This window comes from Lipomyces japonicus (genome assembly GCF_038497905.1).
Source record: "Lipomyces japonicus strain CBS 7319 unplaced genomic scaffold V1514scaffold_7, whole genome shotgun sequence".
Classification (NCBI taxonomy): Eukaryota; Fungi; Ascomycota; class Lipomycetes; order Lipomycetales; family Lipomycetaceae; genus Lipomyces; species Lipomyces japonicus.
The window spans coordinates 305,449-322,033 of NW_027117819.1; the positions used below are offsets into that span (position 1 = coordinate 305,449).

The 16,585-nt window shown below is 43.9% G+C and overlaps 9 protein-coding genes across 9 annotated transcripts; 4 read left to right on the top strand and 5 right to left on the bottom strand.

Annotated features, from left to right (window-relative positions):
• The first annotated feature begins 262 nt into the window (after positions 1-262).
• Positions 263-1,525, top strand: V1514DRAFT_326614 (Aldo/keto reductase family-domain-containing protein). The gene is made up of 2 exons (XM_066926832.1): positions 263-529; positions 617-1,525. Exons 1-2 carry the CDS (start codon positions 322-324, stop codon positions 1,453-1,455), a joined length of 1,047 nt encoding a protein of 348 aa, XP_066785061.1. The 5' UTR covers positions 263-321; the 3' UTR covers positions 1,456-1,525.
• A 137-nt stretch (positions 1,526-1,662) lies between these two features.
• V1514DRAFT_326616 (ubiquitin fusion degradation protein UFD1-domain-containing protein) lies at positions 1,663-3,908 on the top strand. Its single transcript, XM_066926833.1, has one exon. The coding sequence runs from the start codon at positions 1,707-1,709 to the stop codon at positions 3,801-3,803; it is 2,097 nt and encodes a 698-aa protein (XP_066785062.1). The 5' UTR covers positions 1,663-1,706; the 3' UTR covers positions 3,804-3,908.
• On the bottom strand, positions 3,795-5,575 carry V1514DRAFT_326619 (uncharacterized protein). Its single transcript, XM_066926834.1, has one exon. It carries the CDS (start codon positions 5,281-5,283, stop codon positions 3,892-3,894), a length of 1,392 nt encoding a protein of 463 aa, XP_066785063.1. The 5' UTR covers positions 5,284-5,575; the 3' UTR covers positions 3,795-3,891.
• On the top strand, positions 5,205-6,315 carry V1514DRAFT_326622 (uncharacterized protein). Its single transcript, XM_066926835.1, has 3 exons — positions 5,205-5,931; positions 5,985-6,091; positions 6,163-6,315. The coding sequence occupies exons 1-3, from the start codon at positions 5,679-5,681 to the stop codon at positions 6,187-6,189; spliced, it is 387 nt and encodes a 128-aa protein (XP_066785064.1). The 5' UTR covers positions 5,205-5,678; the 3' UTR covers positions 6,190-6,315.
• On the bottom strand, positions 6,268-7,599 carry V1514DRAFT_326627 (superoxide dismutase). The gene is made up of 6 exons (XM_066926836.1): positions 7,493-7,599; positions 7,320-7,400; positions 7,190-7,262; positions 7,061-7,117; positions 6,872-6,949; positions 6,268-6,806 (listed from the first exon to the last, which is right to left on the bottom strand). Exons 2-6 carry the CDS (start codon positions 7,335-7,337, stop codon positions 6,334-6,336), a joined length of 699 nt encoding a protein of 232 aa, XP_066785065.1. The 5' UTR covers positions 7,338-7,400; positions 7,493-7,599; the 3' UTR covers positions 6,268-6,333.
• A 1,862-nt stretch (positions 7,600-9,461) lies between these two features.
• On the bottom strand, positions 9,462-11,362 carry V1514DRAFT_276935 (peptide N-acetyl-beta-D-glucosaminyl asparaginase amidase A-domain-containing protein; the record flags this gene model as incomplete). Its single annotated transcript, XM_066924935.1, has 2 exons — positions 9,462-11,110; positions 11,158-11,362. 2 exons carry the CDS (start codon positions 11,360-11,362, stop codon positions 9,462-9,464), a joined length of 1,854 nt encoding a protein of 617 aa, XP_066785066.1.
• A 306-nt stretch (positions 11,363-11,668) lies between these two features.
• V1514DRAFT_211074 (uncharacterized protein) lies at positions 11,669-12,817 on the bottom strand. Its single transcript, XM_066924696.1, has one exon. The coding sequence runs from the start codon at positions 12,626-12,628 to the stop codon at positions 12,023-12,025; it is 606 nt and encodes a 201-aa protein (XP_066785067.1). The 5' UTR covers positions 12,629-12,817; the 3' UTR covers positions 11,669-12,022.
• Positions 12,818-12,839: 22 nt separating this feature from the next.
• Positions 12,840-14,559, top strand: V1514DRAFT_326635 (uncharacterized protein). The gene is made up of 2 exons (XM_066926837.1): positions 12,840-14,265; positions 14,325-14,559. The coding sequence occupies exons 1-2, from the start codon at positions 13,007-13,009 to the stop codon at positions 14,410-14,412; spliced, it is 1,347 nt and encodes a 448-aa protein (XP_066785068.1). The 5' UTR covers positions 12,840-13,006; the 3' UTR covers positions 14,413-14,559.
• V1514DRAFT_326637 (kinase-like domain-containing protein) lies at positions 14,532-16,349 on the bottom strand. The gene has a single exon (XM_066926838.1). The coding sequence runs from the start codon at positions 16,131-16,133 to the stop codon at positions 14,715-14,717; it is 1,419 nt and encodes a 472-aa protein (XP_066785069.1). The 5' UTR covers positions 16,134-16,349; the 3' UTR covers positions 14,532-14,714.
• Positions 16,350-16,585: the final 236 nt, after the last annotated feature.

Sequence of the window (16,585 nt, forward strand, 5' to 3'; positions counted from 1 at the left end):
TTTGCTTGCCGGAATTCCATTACGCGATTGCCCGGCCTGAGCCGCAGCAAATGATAAGCGGATAACCTACGGTGACTCAGCCCCGCCGGCCCGGATGACTAACCGGGGCAAGGCCAGGCAAGGCAAGGGTCAAGGGGCGAGGGCTGAGGAATGAGTAATGAGGGTCCGTGTCTAAGGGTCTCAGGGTCTCAGGGTCAAGGGTCAAGGGACCAGGGCTCAGTCAGGGCCAGGACAATTTTATCAATTTATCGAGAACACGTTTTCTTTACTACCCTGGAATTCGTTCACTCCACAGCCATCCTCGCATCCTCATTCAATTGAATGAGCCACTCGCTGCCGACGCCGCCTTCAGAGCGGCCTCGCGCTTTCGGGCCTCTAGGCTCCTCTGCCGTCACCGCATCGCTCGACGGCCTGCCTGCCCTTATCCTCGGTGGCGCCCAGTTCAACCACCAGTACAACGAGGACCCGTTCCATCTCCCAGTGAAGGACATCATTCTGCAATGCTTTGATTCTGGCATCTGTGCGATTGGTAAGTTCTGTTTGCGCATTCGCTAAAACTGCAACTGTGGCCTGCCACCGCGTTAGCCAAAGGCTGACAAAATTTTTATATTTATAGACACGTCAGCATACTACGGCCCGTCGGAAATTCTAATTGGCAACGTCCTGGCAGAACCAGACGTGCGTACCAAGTACCCAAGAGACTCATATTTCCTCCTCACCAAGGCTGGCCGGGTGAGCGAGTCCGAGTTTGATTTCTCGCCCGAAGGCATTGCCCGGTCGGTCGGTCGCAGCTTGGACAGGTTGCATACGGACTACCTCGACGTCGTGTACGCGCACGACGTCGAGTTTGTGCACCTGCCGGACACGTTGGCCGGCATTGGCCAGTTGTTCGCCCTCAAGGACCGAGGCGTGATCCGCAACGTGGGCATCTCAGGCTACCCATTGCCGGTCTTGGTGGCCCTGGCCAGGCTCGTGCGGGACCGGCTCGGCCGCACGATCGACATCGTGCTGTCATACTCCAACTTCACATTGCAGAATCGCCGGCTCAAGCCTGCCGTGCGGGACCTGCACGTGGCCGGTGTGCGTTACGTGCTCAACGGCAGCCCGCTCAGCATGTCCCTGCTGCGGTCACAACCTCCGCACGCGTTTCACCCGGCCTCGGACGAACTCAAGCGCCGGGTCAGCGCGGCTGCTGCCATAACGGCCGAACATAACATTGAACTGGCTGACATTGCCATGCGCTACGCGTTGCGGCACTGGAGCGGCACGACCGTGGTCGGTTGGAGCTCGCTGTTTGAAGTCGACCGCGGCATTCAGGCATACTGGGACAGCCAGAACCCGGACCTGGCCGCGCAGGACGACGCCGTGATTGAAAAAATTTACGCCGTGCTCGGACACTCGGTCGACGAGGTCTGGGCCAGCGGCTTGCAATCCAACTTTGATTTTGTGAATTAAGTGATCTTTGCTGCATGTAATGTTTAATTGACTTATTTTTTGTATTATAATGCAATTGTCTTTTTTTGTACGTGCCGCGCCGCATGCCACGCGGCGGTTGCAAATTATTTCACGTGACTGCAAAGAATCATCGAGAAGCACCGCCACCGCCACTGTAGCCGCACGCACCGCCATATTGTAAACGTTTAAACCATGGCCAACTTCGTCATTCGCTTGATTTCAATTAAACCACAACGACTCTTCATCTCATTATGGACGACATGCGCAATAATGATACTAATACCGACCGGTTTGTGTTAGTTCCGCGCGTTTCTCCCCTTCTCGATGCTTCAGACAGGATTGTTCTGCCCCAGTCAGTGCTGGAATCCTTGGTTGGCCGGGCCGGCCAAGGCGGCCTGGCATCACCCCTCACGTTCACCCTGTTCAATCCGGCTACCGGTGCGACGACTCACTGCGGCGTGCGCGAGTTTTCTGCACCAGATAATTGCGTGCTTTTGTCTCAGCAGCTGGCGTCAGCGTTGGGAATTAATAAGAAGAACGACATCGAGAACGACAGTGTGATCTCGGTCGAGCCGCGGTCGCTACCCAAAGGCACGTTTGTGTCACTGCGACCGCTCGGCACGGATTATCTCGTGGTTGATGACTGGAAAGCCCTGCTTGAAGCGTCGTTGCATAAGAGCTACACGACCTTGACTGAGGGCCAGACGTTTGTGATTAAGCAGCCTGCCACTCAGGCTCCGTTGACCTTCCTGGTTGACAAGCTCGAACCCGAACCGGCCGTGTGCATTATCGAAACCGATCTCGTAGTCGATATTGTTCCCATATCTGCCGATCAGGCTGAGCAATCAGTCAGGACCAGGCATGCTCGCCGGCAACATATTGTGCCCATCACTGTCGGCAATGCCATCAGTGGCAGCGACGGCGGGCTTATGACCGAGCTCACTGAATGGGACCGCACCGCGCAATTGACGGTGTCTCTCACGGTCGAGCCTGTCACGGATCATGATCACGACGGCAGTATCACGGGCGACGACAGGAGTGCTGATTTCTTCATCTCGGTTGACCAACCGCCAACAGAGTCATATTTCCTTTGGTCATCACAAGTGGAGGACAAAAATCAAATCACAATCTCACCTTCCAATGCAATTTTTTCACCTTCTGCAAGCACCACAGTTTCTAAGCTTTTGATTGCGGTCGAGACTGTTGCGCCGGTCAAATTCACTCTTAGCGTGACGCAAATTTCTTCCGCTTCATTATCTGCTCATGCCAGCGATGTTAGCCTGGCCGTGCCCGGGTCAGTGCAGTGCTCAAATTGCAGCCGGTTTTTCCCGTCTCAGTCATTACAAATCCACTCGGCGTTCTGCGCCCGAAATAACGTACCTTGCCCCCAGGGTTGCGGCCGCGTGTTCAGGCGCCAGGACGGCGGCGTGCCTGTAACGCATTGGCACTGCGAACACGATCACGGAACCAATCGTTTCATCTGCGACTCGCTCGCTAGCAGAGACAAGCACGTAGCCGCGCATCACGCGACCACAAATTGCAGCAGTTGTGGCGCATCTTTTTCGTCTCGCGTGCTGGCTGCGTACCATCGGGCTACGACATGCCCGTTCAAGCTGCATACCTGCCGATTCTGTCATCTTGAACTGCCACAGGAACCTGCTCCGGAATCACAGTTCGACCTTCTGGCTGGTTATTCGGGCCATGAATCACATTGCAGCACGCGCACGACCGAATGTGCCCGGTGCGGGCACATCGTCAGGCTCAGGGACATGGACAATCATTTGCAACTGCACGACTTGCAACGCGTGTCGACACCAACACCTGTCGTGTGTGCCAACAATCAGTGTGTGCGCGTGGTCGATCGCGATGCTGGCTCCAGTGCCGGTAGCAACCCACTTAGCCTGTGCACGTCGTGTTTTGGCCCGTTGTATTCGCCCTTGCACGATCCGGACGGCACCAGGCTTAGAGCCAGAATCGAGCGGCGGTATTTTGTGCAGCTGACGTCCGGATGCAAGCGTGCCGGTTGCCTGAACCGAACCGCTTGTGCGATCGGCAGGGCCAATGCTGGCTTGGCCAAGTTGTCATCCTCAGCACAAGTAGCTGGAATTGTTAAGGAACTAATGAACTCTTCGCCGTCATCGTCGTTTAACTTTTGCGTGGACGATTCAATGACACGCAAGCGACAATTAGTAGAGTGGATAGCAGATGATGCCGAATTCGCGGTGCCGTGGATCTGTCGTGCCGTGGCAGAGGCCGGCATTGTTGTCGACGATTCGGTCGAATCATCTGAAGGGTCCGTTAGGAATTGGCTTAATAATAATGGTGTTCGTATTACTGAGGTGCATTAATGTGGAGTTTTTAGGTTTTTTTGTTTAGTTAATTGGCTGGTTAATGTATATATAATTTCATTAAGAGTTGAAAAAAAAAACATATTTCTTATTTGTCCATTTGAGAGAAGGAAACATGAAAATCAGACAAATCAACGTCAAGCACTGATGCCACGTCGTCATAATTATCGTCATATTGATTGACAAAAAAACCAGCAGCACTAAGAGAAGTCATAGTGGTAGGAATCACGTTTGTAATGTTCATGCTCGAATCTTCATCACGTTCATCCAAAACCATTTCTGGTGGCATAAACATGTGATCCAGTCGTCTACGCCAAATATAATTCCGATCGTTTGTGTAGCTCATGCCGACCGGTTTTACTAATTCGCGTTGTTGCTTGCGCTTGCGCCAACTTGGGGTTGTTGTAGATGATAATGTCCATGACGATGACTCGGTTTTGATCAGATTTGATGGAATTCTTAGCAATGATGATTTCCACATTCTGTTCCATCTCCGTGTTTTTTTGCTGGCCTTGAAAGTTGCGCCTGGTGTCGAATTCATGCCTGCCGCCAGGGTCGACAAGGATGACACGTGAGCCAGCGCGGGGCAGCACAAGTTCGAAATCAACTCGTCCACGTCTGCTTCAGTCACGACCGGCCCGCCATCATCGCACCCGCCACTGCTGCCGTTGCCGCCATAGCAGCATTCCCGCACGACAAATTCACGAAACGATCTGCAACCTGCTGCAAACCGCAACGTGGGTGGCGGCATGAAGCCCACCAAGACCCACATACGGTCGTCACGACTCATGTTTCCGGCACCATTATCACCATCATTATCGTCATTATCATCATCATCGTCATTATCAATACCGTAGTCACCGTCGTGATCGGCATCACCATCGCCATCACCGTCGTGATCGTCGGAATCGGATGAGTCCTCGAGAATGTAGCATTTGGTCGACCCAGGGTGGTAATAAAAAGAATATTTCTCCCTGCGTGATTCAGCACGACGCGCAGCGCGGTATTGCAATCCGGTTACGACGGACACGTACTGCGTCACGAACTTGGCGCACGTCAGGTCGCTGGCGAGTAATCGTGTGAACCCGGTTACCGTGCGCGGGAATGACATATTAGATGAGCTTTGCTTGCTCCTCTTGCTTGATATCGTGGCAACCTGGACTCTGGATAATGTATTTAAATTCTGGCCCGAATTCGTTGACGACGATAGCAAAGTCGGCGGGCTTGACGAAGAAGACAGCCGCCATGATCTGCGGCTGAAAACGGTATCAAACAGTCGTCGATACCGTGCTTGTGGTTTTGTAGTTATTGACGACAAATAATTACTGCTAACATCATTAGCAGTCGTGATTTTTGTGGTATCGGGGATTCGAAATGGTATGGGTTCCAGAATCAAGTCCAGGCAGGTACTAGAGACCGACAGAGACTTGAACAAATCGTCCTCAGTAAGTGATTGTGATGGCAGTATGGATTGTATCATATTTTTTTTTTTTTTTCAGTTTTTATTCCTTGACTTTAAAAAAAAGGTTATCTTTACAGATCTCAGCAATGTGTGGGGATTAAGTCAATGTTGTGACAGCTTGGCCGAGGTTGTGTTTCAGGCCGGATTAAAAGCAACTCACAAATCCCAAAAAATTTCTAGTAATTGCAAAGATACGAAGTTCCGGAAAGGAAAAACTCGCAATGAATTATTTTTCTTTATTGGCTAATAGTATGTGACTCGTAAATCATTTGTTGAATCAAATGGAAAATGGATAATTGAAATTGATTCTCCGCCGCGGTAAACGTTCTCGACAAACACATATTGTATAGCGCCGCGCTACCAAGTGCTGTTATCACCTAACAATTATCGTCACTGAACAGCGCACTCAACTGATGCAATTGGTATTATCCTTATTGTCCTCAGTGGTCATTATGACCGGCTTTCTGGTCATGCCGGCATCGGCCGTTAGCTCGTTTTGCAAATGCACGTGCTTCACGAATTCGACCATCGTGCGCATGTCCGACGAAAAGTATGATTCGGCAAGCCAGGCATGCTTAGATTGCACGCGCCGTTTTTGCTTGGATTATAACTTGCCGATATGTAAAGATGCATCTGAAGATACCGACGTGTCGACCGTTTGCTTTCGTGAGTTAATTTTTTTTTAATTTTTAATGAGTTGTAATACTAATTGGAATTAGAACGTGATTCGGTCAAGGACGAAACCGTCGTGATTTTGTTTATCGTTTTTGCTGGAGGATTGATTTTGTACGCATTGGCCAAGATTGGTTATGCCAAATGGCAAGACGTAAGTTTCAAGTTTTTGGGACGGATGGAAATTCTTCATACACTTTTTGAAAATGCTGACCATGTGCGCAGCGGCAACAACGGTATGCACGATTGTAAAAACTTGTATGAAATTACACATATGTTTGTTTATGGCGTTTTTTTTTTTTTTTTTTTTTTTTGGGAGGGGGGGTAAGATATATAGACATATATATATTTATATATGAAAATGTTTTTTGTTATTTCATGTTAAGCCAATATCCCTTATGTCTTGAGACCCTTCGCGACCGAGTCAGTTCGTTCTTGCCAAATAGTCTTGCCCGAACAACTGCACACGGTCTTTTCATTTTCCCAAACTCCTGCACTTCGAGCAATCACGCCGACAACATCGTGCAATGATAACGTCTTCAAATCCTTGTCTTGACCAACTACTAACGACCGGCCGATTAATTCCCATATGGGCAAGTTTTGCTTTACCAAAAATGCCTGCCCGGTACCGGAATCATCAGTTTGAATACGTCCCAGCTCGCGAAACAAATTGCCGGTTGATAACGGGCCACGGGAAAGATCACCGGCTTGCCTGATGCCGGCGTAGTACGTCGTGTCCGGTTGCAAGCCGTTCAAGGTCAGATCCACAAGCGTGCTCGTGGCAGATGCTTTCACTAGCCGAGCCAAGCCACGAACCGGAGTGGCAATGTGAGCCGGATCGTAAGTTTCTAAAATTGCTACCGCCGAACCTTTGAAAAAAAAAATAAGATTTTTGTTTTTTTTTGCGTTGTAAGAAAAAAAAATAATGACGTACTGTTGGGTTCGCCGGTGCCTCGCACGATTGCATCACGGCCGGTATCTTGAATTGCCTTAACAACAAACGATGGCGGAGCTGTTATTTCTCATAAAATCAACCCCCCCCCCACCACCAGCAAATCAATTAGCAATAAAATCAAGCATTACACATTGGATAAATATGAAGGTGAAACTGCTGCTTGCTCACCTGATCCTTCGACAGAGACCAGTTCCTTGGTAAGATCAATATCGATCTTGTCAATTCCTAAAACATAAAACATTCGGTCAGACATAATTTGTCTCATATAAATATAAAAAAAAAGTCCGTCAGGCATACCTGCGACACGCTTAAGCGCACCACCAACTTCGTCCACGCAGCTTTGGCAATGCAGCGGAACTGCGAACACGGTCTTGCTCTTGGGTCAGTCCTCAGTCAACACTGGAGTCGCAAAAAAAGTTAAGCCTACCTTAATCTGATAAGTCATTAGACAATATAATGTCAATTTGGTTCTTGCACGGTTGCACAAAAGACAAAACGAACAAGATTGCTGCTGCTGTTCAGTATACAGACAGTGAATATATATTACAAATACAAGCTGAAAGCAGGAAACGCTTAGTCAGCTTTAGCATATACACTTACCGGTACAATAATTACGATAAACACCCACTTAAATCTTGTATAGTTGCTGCTTTCTCTTGTAAGATCTCCAATGTCAAGATATATTAAACAATCAATTATAATATAGCATAAAACAGAACATCAGAATCTTCAATCCTTATACTGTCGTATTATGCTTTTCTTTCCATCATAAACTTTATTCACATGCCAAAGCATCCTAAACCTTATTTGACACCAAACCCGCTTTCGTCTCAGCATAAACTTTCAACCTTAAATGCTTAAATAATAAAATATATCAACATCCAAAATAGTTTAAAATCTCTGAAGGTGCTCAAAAAAACTGATAAATTTCTTGCAAGATGCCGATTACTGAAGACGTTGACTTTTGTGTGACTGGCATGGCGAACGCCCAATCTGTATTGTAATCGATGACATTGACTACATATCAATTACTCCGTGGAGTGAGAAGTAATGGACCTGCCGTTTCAATTACCCATCTCTGAAGTGGAGCAGGAACATCAAGTGGATGCATATCTCTAGGAGATTCTGACACCCTGTCAGTTATTGTACAGGTTTGACATTATTTCACCACCTCCTGTGCGATATCTTTCACACCGTCAACTTTGAATTCTCTCTGTGCTTCCTCTATCAAGGAGGTAACTGACAAATTTCCGAACTCGTTGGGTGTGTGTCTGATCCAACTTCTAGCCTCCTCCACAGAAAACTCTGGTAGTACATTAATTTCTTCCACTAATACACTCTCCGGCTTCTTCACTCCTTCTTCGCCTTTTCCATCATTATCTTCATTATTATCACTTACAAGACGTGACAAAGCACCTGGTACTACATTTATGCTCCCTTTCCTATACAAAATAGTAAGGTTGAAAGTTTCGATGTCCGCTATAAAGCGACTTACCCGTCGATTCGGTTCACGAGATAGACTTTTCAGATACTTTAAACTTTCGTGGTCCGTTAACACAATAGTTTTAGTTCCTTCAATCAACTGTATGCAATGATCACGGGCATGATATATGGCTAAGAACTCTTTCTCTTGAGCACTAAAACGTTGTTAGTTATATATCATGCCCACAGAAGGACTAGCGTCGGCTTTGTTGACGATGGTAAAATAACAGCTGCGTCGGCTGAAGTTGTACATAAACTTCTCTAACATAGAAATCAAATGAAAGTCAATTTTTTTAATTTATATACAATCCTTGCATCCAGAGAAATATCAAAATTTCATTCTTGTCAGGCACCAAAAACAACATTATGTGATTTAATATCTATAGTTACGCAATGTGATTTAAATTTAATATATTCTAGCTCGAGCTTAATTGGTTTTAAAATTTTAACATTTTTCTGATCCATTTCCTGCAACTGTCATTAAATATGCAACAAAAATGTTTAAAATATTTTCAAAATATTGCATAAATAAATATTGCAAATAAGTTATACCAAACCTTTTATGTTACTTGTACGATGCGCATATATTACACCGTTTATTCATTCCTAACAGCACATACATTGAAGCATGGTACGTGAATAAGTGTCGTTCTTGTTTGAAAAAAAAAAAAAAAAAAAAAAGAATGTAAATATTTGGTACAGTTGTTATCGGTACGGTAGCACGATGATATACGGATATGGAGTCGATTAGTATGATTGCAAACCGATCATTCTTTCCTAAATTTAATTTCTTTCACATTACTGTATTATTTGCAAGAAACTTTTAATGGGTTTATAAAGATTTAAATGATCCGTTAATCTTAAATGATAAGTAAGGACTCCCAAATCGGTGCATATCAAAAAAAAAACTTCAAAGTTTTCGCCTATCTAACAATCCATACATGCATAAACTTGAGGAACTGAAACAATGCTTTGTTCCGCTAAAATAGAGTAATAAAATAACATCCGGACGCCCATATTTCCTTCAGAATTAACAAAGAAAAAAACTTAACTAAATAAAAAAAAAAAAAAAACCAAGTATCTCTGTCTACTTCGGTCCACGTCCAAATAACGATCTAATACAAGCCTTAACATCTGCATTATCTGCAGCATTTGAAGTAGAAATCACGCCTTCGAGAAGTTTTGCATTAATATTTTGCAGACATCCTGTAAGAAGCTCATTTTCATACGGAAACTTGGCAGTAGCCGTTAGCTCCTCATTCGATTTAGACCCAGCCAACGAATCAAGTTCACCGTACGTCAGGGCCTTCACAGTCGCGAGATCCTCATCTCCAGGTGTTTTAATTTCCAAATCTCGAATCACGCGACCATTCACTGCCCGTACGCTTCTCCAATACATCTCGTTCAATTTTTCCTCTGTGTATCCTTGATTTGTAGAACCTCCTCCGTAAGGTCCATTGCCATTCGTATCCTGACCAATATAATATGCGCTTCCAGACTGATGCGTCCATAACTTGAAGTTTTCTACGTGATCAACAATTGAAACCTCACGAGATATGTCTGCGGAAACTTTAAAAACTGGCGTAAATTGGTAAGTGCTGTCAAGATTTATAGGATAAAAAAATTCCCTTTGGCCAAGATTCGTGCTATCTTCCCGTCTTTCAATAAAAGCGTCAACTCGTTGACTTTCTCCTTCATTAGAATAATATTGGTGGTTCGTGGAATTTGAAAAAGAGTAAGAAATGTGTTCCTTGGAAACCGAACCGAACGTAAGTATACTGTTGATGCGAATCTCACGGGTGGCTTTTGACGAAACATTCAATGCAGTGCGATCTAGACTTTGCGTTCCATTTGTTTCAATAAGTAATGGTGATGCAAAATACTCTTTAATCTCGCCATGACCATCTTCGGTACCAGACCACGCAAAAATATTACCCGAAACTATCCAATCACTATAAATGCCAGACTCGGTTTCATCCCCACTGCTTACTCGAATATCGACGTTTGCACCCTCCCATAACTCTGGCAAAAAAGGTGTTAAATCAATTTCATACATCGGAACATCATAAGCAGCAACACCCACGACAGGTCGCCATAGTGCAGGTGAAAATCCGCCTGTGTAAATCACTTGAAACGGGAATACTGCACCAGCAAGTTTTTCGTTGACATAAACCTGCACCTCACGATGAGGTCCGTGTCCAGGAAGATAAGTTCCAGAAAACGCATTTTTATACTTTGATGCCACATTCGTATACCAAAATTCTTCATCTGCATTTCCACTGGCGGATATTAGAGCAATAACCTTTCTAGATTTCCTGGGTAGCTTTACTGCTACAGATGCTCGATCTGTAGGTAAACTCCAATGGGAAGGTTTATTGAAATTGCTTTTTTTAGCAGATAAAGGAATAATAAGATCCGCAGAATCACTTTTCTTTGCAACATTAAAAAACTCTGCTTTTAATGTCATGCAAAATTGACCAGTATAGATATCATCAACAAGGTTTCCCATTTCAAAAATAAATTTCTGCTCAGATTGTAGAACCGACAGAAACTTTGTCACATCTTTTCTATATTCAAAGATAATCCCGTTATACGTTGGCTCTGCAGTTGACGTTCTCCATACTTCATGATCACCAATAAATACTAATGCCAATCTATCAAACTGTCTACCTGCTGAAGTTGCTGAAAGAGTCAAGTGCACGTGCGTAAAGTTTACTGGCGCGGGTTTGTATATTCCTAACAAATCAGTAACGGTTTCACACTTAATATGATACAGCACTTACCAACAAAGGGCTTTCCATACGAAAATCCAAAAGTATGCTCCATAATTACGCTTGTGTACACGGGTTCAGCATGTGGACTTGGCTTGGCGTATATTTGAAAGACCTCAAGAAGATCAGCTTCTTCGTCAATGCCAGGGATCGCAGGCTCGCCATTTGGCTCGACGTCTGGCTTGATAGAAACAAATTCTATACCTCCTAAAACCATCAAACAATTAATAGCAATTATAGCAAACGTGCTCCATATCGCAATTCGCTTGATTAGTATTCGCAATGACGACCTTCGCTCAAAACGCATAGGATTGTCATCATGACTTGCTTCGCGCAACTTCTCGTAACCAGCATCTTGCCTTTCAGATGCAGAAAGCAAATATTGCTTAGTATCTTCACTGTTCTGTGACGCCATTTTTTGTTTCAGCTAGTCGGAGCCTCTACTGTTTATGGCCAGCACGGACTCATGCGTTCTTCATGAGGTTGGTTTTCCCCAGGCCGAATTTATCATTATCGACCGCGATAGCACAATACCCGAACCCACGCACTTGGTCAAAATTTGAAATTAAATTTTAATAACGATTAAGTAGCAAATGGACAACCTTGTTAAATCCAGAAAAAATAATCATAAAAATAAATATAAATTAAAACAAAAAAAAAAAAATCATTAGTGTACAGGAAGAGTTTAATATCAAATGTTTTGCATGGTCATTTAGCCTGCATCGTAGAACCGTGGCACGTACATAACATGAATTCCATAGTTATAGTAAGATTGACCAAAATCAGTTGAAGTTGCTTAAGCCCTTTGCATCAGAAATTTGACAAAAACAAAATATTCCCAACCATTAAATTCTATATCGTTTATCATAAAAACATTTCATGATAGAGTACTTTCGGATTTTTGATTGTCTTGCAATTCCAATCTTCTTCGAGCTCGTAATATCATATCTTCCCGCTGCTTCTGCAAGGTCGTTTGTCGTTCTTCTTTAAATTGACTCCATTTAGGTTTTTTGCTTGTGGCGATCGAACGACCAGCTGCATCAATCTCCTCTTCCACAGAGCCGGATTGGTTTAATTTTGATTCCAGATTGTATCGCTTAATAAGATCCGGATAAATTGTTGCAGGACCATGTTCCGATGATGATTCGCTAGCAGGTTGTGGTTCAGAAGAGGGTGGCGTCGGTAGTGTTCCTTCGGCAAGGAGCCTCTCAACCGTGGTTTCCACTGAACCCGAACGTTCTAAATCATACCGAATTTGTTCCACTGTGAGTCCGGGTGAAATGCTTTGCACAACTTCAATCATGCCTTGTGTGACTGGTCGCCGAGTCCGGGATGGCGCCCTTGCATTGGTGGCCGCTCCAGCCTGCGCAGTGGACGATGCGGAAGATGAATTAGTTTGAGAAGGGGACACCAGCCACCTTATTAACAAAAATCCAATAATGATAGAAACTATGAAAAACGTTGTAGCATTTTCGCTGGCCATGATTTGAACTGGACCGATCCGGAGATCACTTTACAGAACACGGGCATGCTATGAGTGTCTGGTGTAAATAGTTGTTGCACATCCCCGAAAGTTCGAGAAGCGTTGCGGTGTTAAACTTAAAAAACGTACGCGCATATACGCCATATGTGATTGAAGGTCTGGTATAATAAGTTCTCAGCGAACTCTTCTACAGGCATTTGATAATTTTCAAGTTATATTGATAAGTCCATATATACATAGTAATTGCGTTAAGTTTCAGCGACCTTGTGAAGGCCTTGCCAATATCGTACTAGCAGGTGTATATTTTCTTTCATTTTGCACAAATATTTGAATTTTTTTTCATTAGACCGGTGCGATCAGAATAGTTAAAATCCGACCATGCCGTTCTTTTTGGCTACGTCGAGAGTGACGCTTACTCTCCGATCAAATTTCAAGCGCACTATTGGCGTGCTGCCCTATTCGGCCTGTCAAAGTAGCTCAGGTGGATATGTGTTTGCTAGTGTGAGGGCTCAGCCGTTGTTGCAGAACCGAAGGACTTTCCATTCGACTTTGCGGGCTGAAGATGGTAAATCTGATCCTTATGGCACACTCGGCGTTAAGGACAATGCCTCTAGCTCAGAAATCAAAAAGGCGTATTACAAACTTGCCAAACAGTATCATCCAGATGTCAATAAAGACGAGGGTTCCGAGAAGCGATTTCACGACATACAGGATGCATACGAAATTCTATCGAACCCTCAGAAGAAAGAACAATTTGATACATTTGGAGCGAGTTCGTTTCATGGAGCTGGAGGAGCTGGAGAGCAAAGTGGCGATGGAGCATACAATCCCTTCAGCAACTTTAGTGGATTTGGCGGAGGTGGTCATCCATTTGACTTCGAAGATATATTTGGCGCTGCATTTTCTGGAAATGCGCGGACTCGTGGGCGCCGTAAAGACACGGTTGAAGAATATAGAGGTGAGGATATCGAGGTTTTGATGCAGATTGAATTGCTAGATGCAGCAAAGGGTAAGACTGTCGATGTCAATTACAACCCTTTAGTTGCCTGTAATACGTGCAGTGGCAACGGTCTTAAGCCTGGTCATAAGCGTTCGACTTGCCCCCGTTGCCGCGGTACAGGTACACAGACACAGAATACTCAAGCTGGATTTACTATTGCAATGACTTGCATGAGCTGCGGAGGTTCCGGTGTCGTGATCACACCCGATTCCCAATGTAATACATGTGATGGAAATGGTCTCGTGAAGTCCAAGAAGACAACTACGGTTGACATTCCGCCAGGAATTGAAGATGGGATGAGACTGCGTGTGGTAGGAGAGGGCGACGCTCCCGCTATTTTGACCTCAAAGAATGTGCGCGTCCACCGTGGTGACCTTTATGTTAGAGTTAGAGTGAAGACTCATCCAAAATTTGTTCGGAAGGGCTCGAATTTGCACTATACGTTGGAAATTCCCGTGACTACAGCTGCTTTAGGTGGCAGAGTCAGAATACCGACATTGGATGGCGAAGCAGATTTGAATGTTCCCACTGCAACGCAGAATGGTATGACTGTCACGGTGAATGGAAAAGGTCTTCCTGTGCTTAACCGCAAGGAAAATGGTGATCTCAAGGTTTTATTCAAAGTCAATGTTATGCGGTAAGCACATGAACTTTTTTTTTTTTTACTATGGATTAATTTGTATTAACACATTTTAGGCCAACTACGGCAAGGCAAACTGAATTGCTAGAACAGCTAGCCGATGCTTTTAATGACCAGACTGCGCGTAGGTCGGAAAAGAAGTAAGAAATTTGGAATAGATTTTGTTTATTTGTACATATTTTGTGAGTATGAGAGTATATGACTGTTGCAAAAAGTATTGTAAATAGAAACATTTGGAAATGTTAGCGGTGCATGTGTACATATAGAAATCCAAAAAATTCTTATTATTTATAATGTTAAATATTTCGAACCATATTGACACCTTTTACTATATATGCTAAAACTATACATTAAAATTGACAAACAAAAACAGTAATATTTAAACTCATGAAAAACTAATTAAAACAAATTCTTGATGACATCAAACGATGTACAACTTCATATGATTAGACAGCAATACTACTCATGGCCGATTCAATAAAGCTGTTTGATGCTGTAAAAGTGAAATTTTCAAATGTTAAAGCCTCGTCGATGTTATCCGAACTTGGTATACCTTGAATTTCGACACCAGGAGGACTAATTGCCATGCTAGTAAAGCTTTCCAAAAAATTTTCTGCCAAGATTGGGTCTGTGATTACAGGAAGGATTGGTGGTACCAAACTTGGATCTCTGCTTTCAAGCTTTTTCCAATTAATCTTACGGAAAAAACGGTGCTTTCGAATTATGTCAAAGTCATTCGGCAAATTATTTCCCAGTCGTTTTTTTGGTTCTTTTCTCAACAGCCGGGTCAATAAATCTTTAGCCTCTGCAGTTAAATAATATGGCAAGACCAATTTAGTTTTTTGAATCTTCTCGATAATCCGTTTAAAGTTATTTCCTGTGAATGGCGGCGAGCCTGTCAACAGATCATAAGCAAGAGCACCGAGTGACCACCAATCAACAGCAAAATCGTAAGGCTTGCCAAGTAAAATTTCTGGAGCCATGTATTCTGGTGTTCCAAGAAACGTTTTGCAAGATCCGCCATCATTGGCAACCTTGCTGAGGCCAAAGTCTGTGAGCACAAGGTGACCCTGAGCATCAAGCAGGCAATTCTCTGGCTTCAAATCTCTATACACCACGCCAACCGTTCCATGCAAATGCTGTAATGCTAAGACTAACTCGGCAGTATAAAATGTGACGACTTCTTCTGAAAGCATTTTCTCCGAAGCCAAATGTGAAAATAGTTCTCCGCCTTGAGCATATTCTAAGATCAAATAAAGCTTATGCGGATCTTGCAAAGCATAAAACAACTTGACAATAAATGGATGCCGCACGGATTCAAGTATCGACCTTTCTGTCTTTGTCTGCTCAGCAGTTTTCTTGTGGACTGTCATAGATGCCTTTTTAAGCTGCTTCTGGGCAAATAATCGACCGGTGGACTTCTCGCGAACAAGAAGAACTTTTCCATAGGCGCCTTGTCCAAGCACCTTGATTGGCTCAAAATCAGCCGGTATGAGTCTTTTTTGTGTCTTAAAGTCTTCGGCCACAAAATCACCAACTAGCTCGACCTTGTAGGACGTCGCCATTTTATCTTCGTCTTTGAATTGTAAATTTTTCAAAGCGCTCCCAAGCTGATTTATATCATTGTCCGCAATGACCATCGGCACTGCTTGGCCGGCACTATTATATTCGAAATCCTCTACATCTTCTGCAATAACACCAAACCCGCCAACAATCTTCTGAGAGCTGTCTACTGCCGCTCCATTATAGCTCGGAGGTATCCAAAAGTCATCCCTGGAGTCGACGGATGAAACGGACCTGGTTCTACTTAAGAAAGGAAAATCGCTGTCAATATCTGGTTCGTCAAATGCAAAAACGGCAGCCATTTTTTTTCTCGTGTTCTAAACCTGGGATCTCTAAGGAGGTTTGAGATGCCGTAAATATCCCGGCTTCTCAAGCAGGTTAAATGATACGGATAGTTATAAAAGATTAGAATCCATAAGAATAGAAACTCAAATCAGAATTTGAATATATAGAATAACAGAGAATTGTAATAAAGCAAATTACATTCAATTAGACTCTAGACAAGGACAAAGTTGAGATTATCCATTAACAAACTTTTGATTTTTTTTTTTGGACTCGGAACGTGCCACATCGTGTGGCTAAGAAATCTTGATGAATAAGCAAGCCTGCTTCCATAAGACGCGCCACAGCTATATTATTGTTGTCTAATTAGCGTAACTATAAGGTCAATTAATAAAAAAATAATAATGAAATTGACTGTATATTTGCAATACATGGTAATTCTTTAATAAAATATTGTCTGTAATTTACATTT

Bases quoted from the DNA above. Each gene is read 5' to 3' on its own strand.
- V1514DRAFT_326635 (XM_066926837.1), top strand. From the start codon at position 13,007: ATGCCGTTCTTTTTGGCTACGTCGAGAGTGACGCTTACTCTCCGATCA. The intron at 14,266-14,324 runs GTAAGCACATGA...AACACATTTTAG, and splicing joins TTCAAAGTCAATGTTATGCG to GCCAACTACGGCAAGGCAAA.
- V1514DRAFT_326619 (XM_066926834.1), bottom strand. From the start codon at position 5,283: ATGATACAATCCATACTGCCATCACAATCACTTACTGAGGACGATTTG.
- V1514DRAFT_326622 (XM_066926835.1), top strand. From the start codon at position 5,679: ATGCAATTGGTATTATCCTTATTGTCCTCAGTGGTCATTATGACCGGC. The intron at 5,932-5,984 runs GTGAGTTAATTT...AATTGGAATTAG, and splicing joins CGTGTCGACCGTTTGCTTTC to AACGTGATTCGGTCAAGGAC. The intron at 6,092-6,162 runs GTAAGTTTCAAG...CCATGTGCGCAG, and splicing joins GTTATGCCAAATGGCAAGAC to CGGCAACAACGGTATGCACG.
- V1514DRAFT_326637 (XM_066926838.1), bottom strand. From the start codon at position 16,133: ATGGCTGCCGTTTTTGCATTTGACGAACCAGATATTGACAGCGATTTT.
- V1514DRAFT_326616 (XM_066926833.1), top strand. From the start codon at position 1,707: ATGGACGACATGCGCAATAATGATACTAATACCGACCGGTTTGTGTTA.
- V1514DRAFT_211074 (XM_066924696.1), bottom strand. From the start codon at position 12,628: ATGGCCAGCGAAAATGCTACAACGTTTTTCATAGTTTCTATCATTATT.
- V1514DRAFT_326614 (XM_066926832.1), top strand. From the start codon at position 322: ATGAGCCACTCGCTGCCGACGCCGCCTTCAGAGCGGCCTCGCGCTTTC. The intron at 530-616 runs GTAAGTTCTGTT...TTATATTTATAG, and splicing joins TTCTGGCATCTGTGCGATTG to ACACGTCAGCATACTACGGC.
- V1514DRAFT_326627 (XM_066926836.1), bottom strand. The intron at 7,118-7,189 runs GTATGCCTGACG...TTTATGTTTTAG, and splicing joins TGCGCTTAAGCGTGTCGCAG to GAATTGACAAGATCGATATT. The intron at 6,807-6,871 runs GTACGTCATTAT...TTTTTTTCAAAG, and splicing joins AGGCACCGGCGAACCCAACA to GTTCGGCGGTAGCAATTTTA.